The sequence below is a fragment of the Rhea pennata genome, chromosome 1, assembly GCF_028389875.1.
Source record: "Rhea pennata isolate bPtePen1 chromosome 1, bPtePen1.pri, whole genome shotgun sequence".
Lineage (NCBI taxonomy): Eukaryota > Metazoa > Chordata > Aves > Rheiformes > Rheidae > Rhea > Rhea pennata.
The window spans coordinates 151,800,297-151,813,791 of NC_084663.1; the positions used below are offsets into that span (position 1 = coordinate 151,800,297).

Genomic DNA, 13,495 nt, shown 5'->3' on the forward strand with positions numbered 1-13,495 from the left:
CGTGCACTTCTGGTTTAATAAGATGTCCATTGTTAAGTACTTAAATCTAGGGTCTTCAGGTTGGCTTGCTTGGGGTTTTCTGAGGAGGTATATTTAAAAGGATACATGAGGACCTACCCTAAGATTTCTTATTTAGGAAAAATAAATACCATGTAACTTTTATAAAGAACATGTAATGAAAAGTCTGTCCTATGATCACTAAATGAGATTTTAAGTTCTAAGATTTTAAAAATGATGTAGGTAAACAGTCGTCCTTATTTAAAGGTCTAATGCCTGCATGAATCTTTTGAAGGGAAAGAATCTATTTCTAAGTTTTGCACAAGTTTCAGCAGAGTAGTTTTGATGACTATAGATAGACTCATTCCCTCCTGCCCCCAAACAGTTTTCTCCAACTCTATATGACTGGCTTTTAAAGGTAAATTCTTCTCTCCTCTGAAAATTAATTAAAAGAAAATACTACTTCTTGAAAGCTGGAATCCAGTGGCCTTCTGAGCATTGAGATTAGTGACTTTAGCAGTCTGTTTTTTCTGTGAATCTAAGTAAACTATGTTGTTTACTTTTTAGTTAAGTCACTGACTTCTCTTGTCATTCTGTATCATCATCCTCGAAGTTTATTGCTGTAATTAGCACCTTCTCTTCAAAGAGGCTGAGGTGGTGGTGGTTTTCCCATGGTGTTATGGGGAAACTGGCAGAATAATAGCAAGGGACCTCAAATTGCAATGGGGTACTGACTCCCATACTTCTTGTGCTTATATATAGAGAGTGGAAACTGATGCCAAGATTTCAGATTGCTTTATGAAGTAGCGAAAGAGTCTGTAAATGATTTAATATTATGGGTTCTTATCTATACAGTATGTGCTTGTGGGTGATGTCTTTTGTATCCCATGTTGCAGCTGTCCCTTACTTGTTCGATGCTGAGGATTAATTCCAATATCATTTGTTTAGTCTCGTGTGAAAAGTATTTATCAATTTAAATATTGTTATGGAGCATCTTTTGCTATGACAGATAGAAAACACTAAGGGTTTAGCAGAACATTGTATATATTGTTCTTACAAGGCTGGATGGCACAGTGTGCTTTGTGAGAGAACTTCCAGCTTAGTTTGTTTTTGAAGAAAAGGTATACCTCACTAAGGTCGTATCAAAATATATTTATTTTTCTTGAAGTATACTTAAGCTGCAAAAACACTTCTATCATGTGAAAAGAAGACAAAGTTTAAAAAAAAACAGAAAGAAATGTTTGCACTTTGGAGACAAGTTATTGCCTAAAGTTATGTCAGTATGCTTTATTTTACTACATTTCTGGTCTGGCAGAAGGACTTTATAGTCAGTCTCTCAGCTGAGCCTCATTAGACCTACTGAAACTGTGTTTGTGGACTTGCAGAGTAACAAAGTGGAGGTGACCTGCTGCATGGTAAAGCATTCAGAGAAAGTTTGCAAAGAGCGAATGCAGAAGAAAGTGGTAGCTAATATTGTCCCTTCCTCCCTACGCATAGGTGATTTTGTTTCTCTCTCCAACTATGTTTTTATTTTCTAATTGAAAATTTAATTTCAGCAGTAAGTCAGAAATCTTGTGCTGATACTTTTTAAAAAGTCTGTCTATCTGACTATCTATCTATATATATATGAAAAATCTCTGCTGAGCCTTCTGACATGGCAAATTGAATGTTTGTTCTTGGTTGGTGACAGTCCAGTTCTATCAGTGTGCGGATGTTCAGTAACTGGCCATTTTTAGAAATCCATGTGGCAAACTGTGTGGTAGCAGTAGCTAAGGCAGCCCAAGCTACTGAGTCTAGAGGCTTTTTGTCCTCTTTCTCTTCACAGAGACATCAGTAGGCCTGTAGATCAGCTACAGTGTATCCTTGTTGATTTGAGCTAATAAAATGAGTTTAATTGCACAGTGTAGCAAACTGGCAAGCAATCACTTTATCAAGCTCAAATACGTCCAAACATATTAAAATGCAGTAAGGAGACAATGGAGATGCTATTGCTGTTCGTGTGATTAATGAGACTTCAAACTAGCAACAAGAAGTTAACAGCGTCTATAGAATATCTTTTTTGTGTGTTGTCAGTCGGAGTCGTCAGCACACATCCACACATTAGAGGCTGTTCAACAGTGAAATAAGTTTTTCACTGAGATAATTTTATATAGCTAGCATGGGAAAGTCAGCTGTACATTATATAAGACACCCAACTTAAGAGCAAACAAGTGAGGTGTTTCACTTTACAAGGAGCAAGTGCATTGTGACTGCCCTAAATTGCTGTGCTCTTAGTCACCTTGCTTCTCAACAGTTGTACTTGCGTTTTAAAACACTGGGGCCAAACGGGCAAACTGAGCTTAATCTATATCTGATCCTGTGAAACTCTGGTTAGGAAAGGCATTTCTAAATGAGTATTTCTGAAACAGGAGCAATTACGGGTGACTTGAATCATCAGAGAAAACAGTTATGGTTTCTTAAAACTTTTGGGCAATTACTCCTTTTGTGGCTACTTTTTAATCTAAGTAAAACAAACATTAGCAGATTCATATTTTTCATGTTATTCCTTTTAGGGTCACTTGTCATTGGTGATATGCCCCTCTCTTGTATGATATTAATTGTATTGTTCCTTTTTCTATTCCTTTCTTTTTTCCCTGGGTGTACATAGATTTAAACCTTTTATTTTCTTTTTCTTTTTCTTTTCATTTTTTTTCTTTTCTTTTTTTTCTTTTTTTTTTTTTTTTTGTCATCTGGCTTTTGGAGTTTGCATGTGAAAATATAAATGAAGGCAGGTAAAATGGATAATTACTTTCACAGAAATTTGATACTGTTACAGTTGGTCTTTAGTGATGACCAGGCTACTTACTATAAAGGAAGCATGTAAATTACACTGGAGATAGAATTTTTCAAAAGAAAGCAGTTGAATTGATGTTGGGTTATGGTCACGTTTTGTTGGATGTTTGAAATCATTTGTTTGTATTTCCTGTCTCATACTGTTCTTCTAAAAATAGCTTAAATTGCTAGCTGTTTGCCCAGCACGGTTCCATGATAGAATAGCATGTTACTTCCTCTGAGCCACTGCCCCTCCTCCAGCCTTCATGTTCTCCCGCATGGGCTCCCACAGCAAATGTTCAGTGCCTTAAACTCTGCTGAGAGAAAATCTTTTATAACTTTAGGAAGCTAATTAAAAAAAAAAATACTGCAAGCAAAATGAAGGTCACAATTCAGAGTCACAGAACAACCTGTAGCCAATCCCTACATTACTGAAACTGCCAGGGAAAAAAAACTCGAGAGCCTCTAGCAAATGCAGCAGGGAAGTTGCATGAGATGTGTTTCGATCCAAAATACCATTTTCAAAATACAAGCCAGACTGAAAAGTAGTAGTGAGGTGACTTTACCAGAGCAGCAACATAGATAAAGAGGCAGTTTGGTTAATTCATCTGTTTTTCTGCAGTAATATAAGAAAGTTGCATCCAAGGAACTTTGAACACTTGCCCCAGCCTGCAACAGGAAAACTTAGAATTCAAGTGAAAACAACTTGAGAGCACCTCTTTTATGACCACTTTAAAGTGACGTCTTTGAAATGTCCTTTTGCACAAAATGGCTTCAATTTTATTAGAAAACTGCTGGATTGTACATTTTTTTTGTTTGTTTTGTGTAGGGATATGTTACTACCCTAAGGAAATCTCAAGAGAGACTTGATTCCTCCAAGACCAAATCAAAACACCTCACAACTCTTAATTTGAGAGCAGCTCTCATGAAGCTTGCTGCATAGATTTCTCCCCTCCCCAACCATGGGATTTGGTAAGGGCTCACAGCACAAGTGTCACTAAATTACTTGATATCTTTACAACATCTTTTGAGCCTTGTCAGCATGCATTGCTTCATGCAAAGAAAAGTAAGGATATCAGCCTGGAGCTTCTCATTGCTCCACATGAGAATATACTTGGCCACTTCTGTCATGCACAGGATGGAAAAGGCAAGATATTTTGTTGCTTTGTGGACCTTCAGGGCTGCAAAAGGCTTGGAAATTGGTGCTGCAGGAGAACGGAGATGTCTATTAAACACATGCAGGAAAGAGGGAAGGAATTGGCTCTTCAGAGCAATAGGCCTGAGTCTGCTCAGCAAAGTTTCTAAAGAGTGTAGAGTAAACTTTGATAATGAAATGAAAGGGTAGTAGTACAGCTCTTCAGTGCTGTACTCTGGTACCATGTGTACTGATGGAGTGGGTGGTGCAGAGGGGGTTTAGATGGGCGCCCAAGGCTCCTGATGCCTAGATTGTGAAGACATTGAAACTGCACTGTAAATACTAGGCCTAAGTAGTTACAGGTAATTTTTGGCAACGCGATGTCATCTGGTATCAGTACTGTGGTTGTCCTGAGTTTAGTGCCAAAGGATTGGGAGCTGATATTGCTTATTGCCCCTGAGACAAGAGAGTTTAACATGATGCTCTTGTCTGAAGAGTTGTAATTAATGTAGAACAGTTTGTTTCCTTGCTGCTTACATGCCAAAGCAGTAGTGGTACCAAGTTGTTCTGGGGTTGCTGTGGCCCAGTTCAATATCATTTTGCTGAGGAAATGATGCTTTCCCTGAGTCTTCCAATCCAATAATCAATTCACTGTACTGCATGGAAAGGGGCTGGCAGGCAAGGGTTTACATTAAGGGTAGGTCATCTAAAAATCTCATTTTCCAGATGATCAAAATATGTTCACAGATGGCTATTTTTGACCTGATTTAGAAATCTCATGCAACCTGCCTCTTTATGAGGGTAAAGCTTGTGTGTGTGACAGTGCACAGATAAATATCTGAAGTTAAAGCCGAGAGAAATTGATGGACAAATAGTATTTCTAACCACTAATATTTCCATATTTAACCACTAATATAGGACCAATAATATTTCTAAGATCTGTTTCTAAACACAGCTATTTTTAGTGTATACATTTACTTGATCAGATTTTTGTGAATTCCATAATTTTGTTTTATTTTCAGGCTGAGTGACCTATATAGGTGTATCGAGGGGAGAGGAAAGTTTTTGATACTCTGCATATATTGCCAAAAAAGCATACATTGATTCTAAGTTGTTATAACAAGTACACAGGAATATCATACCACTTATTAACTTCATATGCATATGCTGGATAGACTGGTCTTTGAGACCTCAAATTTTATGATTTTTTTTTTATTGTTGCTTTTCTCCTCTTGGGAAAGGCAAAAAGAATTGGAATTTTCCCCTAACTGCTTTCTCAGCCTTCAGACACCAGTGTTTGATTAGTGTAAGTTCACACATAGGCACAAAATTTAGTGTGCTTCTGGGTATTTCTGCATGTTTAAATTGTTATTGTATGATATTATATTTCAAAGTAAGGTTAACTGACATTAGGGAAGTATTTGTTATAAATTTGCTGACATCTTAATGTTTTACATACACACTCTGGGTTTAGTGCATGAGGAATTTTTTTAAGTTTAAATTCGCATTAAGAACCTGATCAGTGTCTGTACACACATTTTTCCTTTGTTTTGGGGATGATTTATGCATGTTAAAGGAATAGTGCTTTTTAGGAAGAAAACCTGAAAGGTGTACTTGAGAAGTTTTTGGATCCCAGCAGCTCTAACAGAATAGAGAGCTTAGTGGAAAACAGGCGAAGCTTTTCATTCTTGGCATACTTCATTGCTCTGTTTTGTACCCGACTTGCTTGCCTAGGAGCTTGCTTGGAGCAAGTTTCCTGAAGATGGCAGAAACCAAGTGAATCGTTGTTGATGATTTGGATATATTGCCCTTTTCAGATGTGTCTCTTTGCTTCTGCGCTTAAGTCTTTCTGCTGACTCTCTGAAGTCAACTGCTGAGATGTAGAGAGCTCAGATGCTTTTTTTTTTTTTTTGGGGGGGGGGTGTAGTTTGGGAAATGATTCTCCCGTGCCTTCTTGATTAAAAATCAAATATATTGCAGCTAGAAATGTGTCAGCATGTAACAAAAATTTCCTGAATGAACACAGTGGATGCATTCTGGCCAATACTTAGAAGCATAGGACCAGCAAATTTTGTTCTGAAAAGCAGAAATAATGTCTCTCTCATGCATTCTCTACTCTTCAGAAAATTGAACCTGGGGAAATATGTCAGAAGCAAGGACAACACAATGCCAAGTATCTAAGTTGAATTAAAAATACTAGATACCTGGAAACATTTACAGTGACAAAACTGTAGGGAAATACATACATACATGCTTGTATACATACTTTTTAGTTTTCTTCTAAGCCTGCAGAAAGGACAGATTGTTTCTTTTTTTCATTAGTTTTGCTCCAAAGCATCTGAGCTATGTTCTTCTTTAGAATATTTGCAGCCTGTGGTGTTCCCTATGCCTAGCTCAAGCTAGCTGTCTGTGCTGCTGTGGAAGTCCTCTTTTAAACTTCAGTGGCACTGTATCAGTGGGAGAAGATAGCAAGTCAGTGAGATATCCAGACTGTATAGTCTGTTTTTAAGGACTTGTCCACAATATCTAATGAGAGTCTTTTCATAAATTAAATGAGCTTTGCTAGGTTTAAGCGCATAGTGCAAGGTTAAGTGTGTCACTCGGTTAAATTAGGACCATATACCTTAGAAATGTACAATAGCAAGGATAGAAGGAAAAACTATTGCAGACATAAACTGATTATTCTTCCTGCAGGGCTCTGAATGGAAGCTTTATGCTCCAAAAGGAAGTGCATATATATTTTAAATCGTCAAGGTCTTATTGGGAAACATTTTATTTCCTGTTAACAGAAGTGGAAAACTGAAGGGCTTAAAGGTGAGTGTATTGACATTTTGTCAAATACTCGAGAAGTGTCTAGCGTACTGGTACCTCACAAATATGAAAAACCAGAGTATAGCTTCCTCTTAAAAACACACTCAGTGAAGGTGCTTCTTCTATGCAGATATGTTAACCTGTGGAATTCCTGACCAAATGAATTGATCTCATCAGCTCTGGTAATTTAGAATACAGAAACACAGTTGGCTGTCAGGTATTTTGGGCTTTTTTTTTTTTTTTTTTTTTTTCCTCCTGCATCAGTAGGAGCAGGACCCAGAAAAACTGATTGAATTGTTCAGCTTCATTGTCAAAGCAGAAATGGTTCCACGCAGGGAACATTTTTTGTCTTGAAGGAATCTAAAGAACAATTGAAGCTCTAACAGAGTGCATTTGTTGATATAAAATGCCTGGCTAGAGAGTTGTGTCTTTAGCTATGCTTGAAAGCTTGACAGTTTTTTCCTCCCTAACTGCTCAGTGCTAGAAGAATCTAAACAGCCATTGGTTGCTCTTGGAATTGGGAAGAAACCATATTTTTTGGTAAGCTTCTACTCAAGTAAGTAACATGATTAGTATATGCGGTTCGTCAATCAATCCCTTGTTCTGGTCTCAGTGTTTTTTTTCAGGGCCTTTTTCCAGCTTGAAGAAAGAAATTACTGTCAAATGTCTTCTCTATCTTTTTCTAAAATGGTGGTGGTGGTTATCTTTAAGTTACTTTGCAGTTTTTGTAGATTGCTGCTTCCTAGTGATACAGAATGGTGTTCTCCTTTATACTGTTTATGGATTTTAATACGGGTTTTCTTCTGTAATTCTTTTAATGGAGAAATGAGCTTGAAATTACAGTTCTTACAGAGCACTCTGAGACAGTTATGTATTAACTTTAATCATTTGAGTGAATATTGTCTGCATTAGAAACCTACTTGGAAATCAGGAGTGTAGAATCTAGAAGTAGTTTTATTTATGTGTATTTGTGTTGAACTGGGAAGTGGAAGAGTGCAGAAAAATGGAAATTGCATTTTTTCTTTAACTTCTGAGCTTGAAGAGTTGTGATCAGTCCTCTTTTGGAAGAACTGTGAGAATAGTATGGCAGCTCCAGGGGGAGACTTCCGTATCTTTAGTAATGCTTCCTGTGGAGACTGCCTCACCGTCTCTGGAGACCTGTACCCAGTCATCCAGAAAGAGGCTGGTCTCACATGGTTTTAAAGTGAGAATAGAAGAATTTGAATTCAGGCTAGAACCTAGCCTGTACGAGGCCAGTAGGCTTCATTTCTAACTTGTATGAACTTTGACTAACAAGAGTGAAAGCTGGAGGTTTACCACAGCAAAATAGACTTTAATGCAGATTATACAAGCTCCCAAGAATCTTCAGTATATTCTTGGTAGGAGTTGCTGCAGTTAAGCTATTGTTAACACTTCAGCTTAGTTTAAAACCATCTAGGGCATGCTAATAGACATTGCAGTTGCACCTTTGAATTACCGCGGAGACAGCTTTTTTAACGTAATGTCTTACAACTCTGAACAAAGTGGGAAGAATGCCATCAAGCTGCATCAGCGGAGTTGTGAGCAAACTTAGTAAAGCCTCTCTTCAGAATTTTTTAAATATGTGAAACATTCTTGTCCACATTTCAATAGTTCTTTATATGTCCTGTGGTTAAATTCAGAAAATGTACACGTGTATGATCACCCATACCTAGAGAGTTTGTAGGAGATGTGGACATGTAGCATTTCTGAGGGCTGAGGTCAGGAGATGTCATGATGTGAGTCAGTTAGCAAAAGCACATCAATTGTATGTGAAAAAAGAGAGCAGATGAGTGCAGCACAGAAAGTCCCATGTCTCTTTGTGCTCCTCTTTTAAAGCTGAGGATGCTAGCTGGCTTGATATTTTCCTGCTATAGTTCTGCAGTATTTCCATACACATTGCAGCAAATTGTTGTTGTTGAATGAATTTGTAAAGGGGGGAGGAAAATGCATCTCCATTGAAGATGGGGTTGAAAGATGCAAGACTGCTTCTGTTAATAGTAAAGCTATTTGGGAGTTGGAGACAGGGAAAGGCATGTGTCTAGTGCAGAGGTCTGATAAAAAGTTACATTTGTTTCTGTCATTTAGAGTTCCCTCCTGCACTAGCAGACAAGCTGTGGTTCCCCTGGTCTGTGCTTTTGTTGTCTTTTTTTACCTTGTATTTTTATCTGGAGAGAATGTTCTAGTTCCCAGGAGGATCCAATTATCTCCTGGTACTGAAAAAGTGAAGGTAAATAAGACCACATGGCTTTTGGACTTTTATTTAGTCATTCTTTGAGAGTTTTAAGTTTTGTCCTTGGATTTGAAACACTTGCCATTGCCAGGTGGTGCTACGGTGCTTGAGTAAAGCCACAGGGAGCATTACCCAATTTCCTTTCTGAAAGTTTTGTTTCCGTCACTCTGCCAGGCAAATTTAGTTCTCAATTTTGGTTATTAATGGATATGTAGAGGACAAAGCTGTGGTTTCGTTGTTGTTTCATGCTCCTGTGTTTTGTAGTCTTTTAGTTACCCTTAGTTCCTCAGTATGTTTCCTGTCGCATTTTAGAAGAGTGTTTGTTTGTTTCAAAATAAATAAATATGACTTACATGGTGCCTTTTCCCAGAGACCTTAGGGGACTTCACAAGCACTGATTATCCCATCAGAGTGCTTCAAAGTCTGTGTGGTGTAAGGTTATTCACTGTATCTGAGTGACTGTTTTCCGTTTCAGCATCTGTGAGAGTAGTAGAGCTGGGCATCAGCCCTCATTTACTGTGCTCTGACAATCGCTTTGGATAAAGTGAGTGGCATGTATGTGAAGGCTTTAGTACCACGTTGTATTATGTTCCTCCTATTGTACGTGAGGGGGGAGAATAACTTTCTAAATTAGTAATTGGAATGAAACAAATGCAATTAAATTGGAGATTAAAATAAAGAAAAATTTGACCTGTTGCTTATGTTGACAGACAGACTTGCGATGGACTCATCAAGGCTGGAAGCTGGGATATCTCTAAGTCATTGACGCCTTGCTACTGTCTTAATTCTGTGACTGTCAGGAGCTCCTGTCTTGGAAGCAAGATGCTGTTGCTAAGTTCAATAGAGACATACCACTTGGGAAGAAAAATACGTAGTACTTTGCCTTACTCATGTTGCTAACCCTACATTAGTTGACAGTTGACTAATATATGGATAACTTCTTAGTATGTAATCCTCTTGGATTTTTTTCTTTCTTGTCTTTAGGTGAAGCCAAAAATCTTCCTACATATCCAGGGCCAAACAAGATGAGGGATTGCTACTGTACTGTAAACCTGGACCAGGAGGAGGTTTTCAGGACCAAAATAGTGGAGAAGTCATTATGGTAATAAATTAATGTGTGCATGTGTTCTGTTAACACTTACTAGCTTCCTAGACTATTTCTCTGCTTATTACGATGTTAATGTTCCATAGATGCATGGGGGAAGGAGAGAGAGGGGGGGATGAACATAGATATATATATTTTTTTTCCTCCCCCAATTTTAGGGACTCTGTAGTGGTAAAAGTATCAATGTCATGATTGCTGTCTGTATGTACAAGAAAACGTCTCCACCAAGGCAAGCCATGTAAGCTGTACTCCAAAGAATTTGCAGCCAGTGCTCTCCTTTCTGTTGTGATACTTGTTTTGAATTTCCCTAAGTTTCTAGTTCTCATCTTAGAGCACCGAAATCCTCTTCATGACTCTCTGTGCTTGGAATTGTGCGTTGGTTCAGCTACCCTAGTGGCTGGAGTGTGGGGTTCTTTCTGTCATGGGGCAGCAACTAAAAGTAGAGATTGAACATGAAGTTACTTGGCTGATTATCTTGAGTACTGGGTGTGAGACTGTAGTAGGCAATATAGAATGAAACAGGTAGCAAAAGTTAGACCACTTTCTCCTGGGAGTCCCCAAATGTCAAAAATATAAAGGGAACACTATATATGCAAGTGAAGCTTTTTTGAAATTGAAGAGCAAATAGCAAAGAGACTTTTATCTTAAGAAAGAAAGTGGGAACGGAGTGAGAATTGAGTACTACAGTTAGGAATTTGCTATTTGCCTTCTCTTTTTACTGCGAATAATTTACTTAGGGAAATGGCTCTATTCTCACTTCCCCCCAAGTACTTAGCTCACTTAATAGCGCGAGTCTGAGTAGCTTGAAGTGAGATTTATTCCCTTAAGTCACTTAATCTTCTCTCACATATTTTTTTCCTTATTACTTATTTTAAGTCTTTATCCCTTATCTTATATTCTGACATGGTACACTGAGAGTCCATGATGGAGATTTTCGGTTCTTAAAGTGTTTAGATCAGACAGATATAATTAGGGTAAGTGTTTTTGTGTGATGGTGTTAACACTTTGCAGGAGAAAGAAAATCCCACAGTTGATCTGTACGTTTTTTTAAGATAACTGACATGCCATGTCCATGAACCACTTGTTTCTCTAAAAGTTATTTTGTAACTCATTTGAGTATAGTCCTGAGTCAACTGTCTGTAGCCTTATTGCTCACAACTAGAAATCACACAGTGGATTTTTTTGTTAGATGATCATTAAAGTGCTTCATGGGGGGAAAAGAGGGTTTATGGTCATAGCTGACGTCATTTCCTTGAACTAATCCAATTATTTTCCTATTGAGAAAACAAACTCTTAGTAGTAAGACTAAGCAAGAAGTGTAACTTTTCCTTTGGCAAAAATTCCACCTGTCTTTAGATATTATTATAAAGCTGAAGAGGTACACTGAGGCCATGCAGAAATTAGGTTTCTGTTTTCCTGTGGAGCTGGGTTCTTTTCATCCTTTGAGGTGAATTCAGAGGAGAGCAACACATGATCAGAGCTCTGGAAAGCAGAACTGATGCACTTTAATTAAAAGAATTGGAGTTGTTCGGTCTAGAGAAGAGAGGGCTGAGGGGAGACATAATTATGTAAATACTTAAAATCAAGAGGAAGGAAATTGTTCTGTATGTCCAGTACAGATACTGCAAGTAATAACGGGCTTAAATTGCAGTGGGGAAGGAAGTTCGGTTAGATTTGTTGCAAAGAAAAGCTTCCTACCATTAAAGGTTCTGGAGCACTGGACTAGGTTGCTTTCGTGTTTTGCATGTTGATTCCTGAAGACTTTTGACGGTTTAGCTGTAATCAGTTCTGACCAAAAATGGGAATCCTTCTGCTACAGAACAATAAGCAGACCAGGTGACCTTTCAAAATCCCGTGTAGTCCTATTTTTTCTGATCTGAGGGCTGATTGAAGGCCATCTCTTCACTGAGAGAGGAAGTGATGACCATGAAGTTTTTCTCCAGTGGTAGTCTTCCTTCTCTCTCTGTGAGCTTCTATTTGCAAGTTTAGTTATAGAAACCATACTTTTTGTGAAGAAATTGCTTTTTTGCAATGCCTGAGTATCCGCTTCTAGATATTGATATCAACTCAATTTTGCATTTATTTATATAATGTTTGATACTTCATTTTGGCTTTTCTTACATCAAAAAAGCAGGTAGAAATTCCAAATCCGTGAATGGAAAAGCTTAGGGATGTCTTCCCAGTCTCTTGGTAGGAATTGCTCTTGGTGAGGAACACTCAGGAGACTACTTAATTTTAAATATGATTGTATTTAAATGTATTAAAACAAGGTGCATTGACTTCCATAGGGAGATACTTTTCAAATGATTCAAAACAGTGCTGTGGTAGCCTATTGTTTTTTGTAGTACTCCAATATGAGCGCATAGCTGAGGAGCCAGTCATGTTGTTACATTCTTTAATGCTTGTTTGTAAATTGATTCAACTCGTAGAGTAGCTGTGAATAATTGGCCAGACGGGCTTATGTACTCGAAGGCCCATGTACTTTGTATGCAGCAGAGAAATACCTGCTTTCCTGTGGAGAGTTTCTTTGCCAGACACTCATCAAATAATACTGAAGCACATATTGGATCCCTTATTCTGAGGTATTGTTGTGATATGTAATGTCAGATAAAAGTTGAGATGCAAAGCTGAGTCAGTGTATGACTGAAATCTTTTCCAACTATCTACATAAGGAGACTTATTAAAATTATGCTGAAACACATCATCTTGTTTAGTTGGGAATTCAGTGAGTGTGAAGAGGTTTGTTTTTTTTTTTTTTTTTTTTCCTTAGTTGAGCTTCACTGAACTAAAATCAGCCCCATTCTGTTAAGCACTATAGAAATGCCTCTTCCCCCCCACCCCCCACCCCACCCCCCAGGCAGACCACCTCCTGCTGTAGAATTTAAACAGAGCTCACAAATAGGAGAAAGAAAGCAGTCATCCCTCCCTCCCTAAGTCCCAAGGGAACTTAGATGAATGACCTCTTCTAGCTTGCTTGGGATAACTGTTTATCGATAAACGTTTGGACTCTGACTCATGATCTCCTGTGTTCTAGGCTGGGCTGATATAAAAAGTTACCTCCCTGAGTACTGTCCTAATCTTTTACAGTAGTTTGTTTGTTTGTTTATTTATTTTAAAAGGCCTGGTTGGAGCAAGCTCTCCAGGCTCCCAGGAAGAGAATCTTGAACTCCTCAAGCAATACTGTTTTCATGAACTCCTTGGCACAAGCTTTTAGTAAATTGTAAAAGGTCACATGCAAGTCATAAGATACAAGGGAGAGGGCAGTTAGAGCCAGGATTTAGCACACTTTTCTGTTTTGTAATTATCTTTCAATATTTATGTTACCATCATACAAAAGGCACTGAATATAATTGGATCCGTTCCATATAACCTAGTACAGATGTCC

General features: G+C 38.0%; 1 protein-coding gene across 2 annotated transcripts in view; it reads left to right on the forward strand.

The window, feature by feature from the left end:
* RASA3 (RAS p21 protein activator 3) overlaps positions 1-13,495 on the forward strand; it is a 134,775-nt gene that overhangs the window by 30,017 nt on the left and 91,263 nt on the right. For both annotated transcript variants that reach the window (XM_062601661.1, XM_062601663.1), the window contains exon 2: positions 9,990-10,107. In XM_062601661.1, coding sequence (XP_062457645.1) covers positions 9,990-10,107 — 118 coding nt within the window. The remainder of the gene's footprint in view (positions 1-9,989; positions 10,108-13,495) is intronic.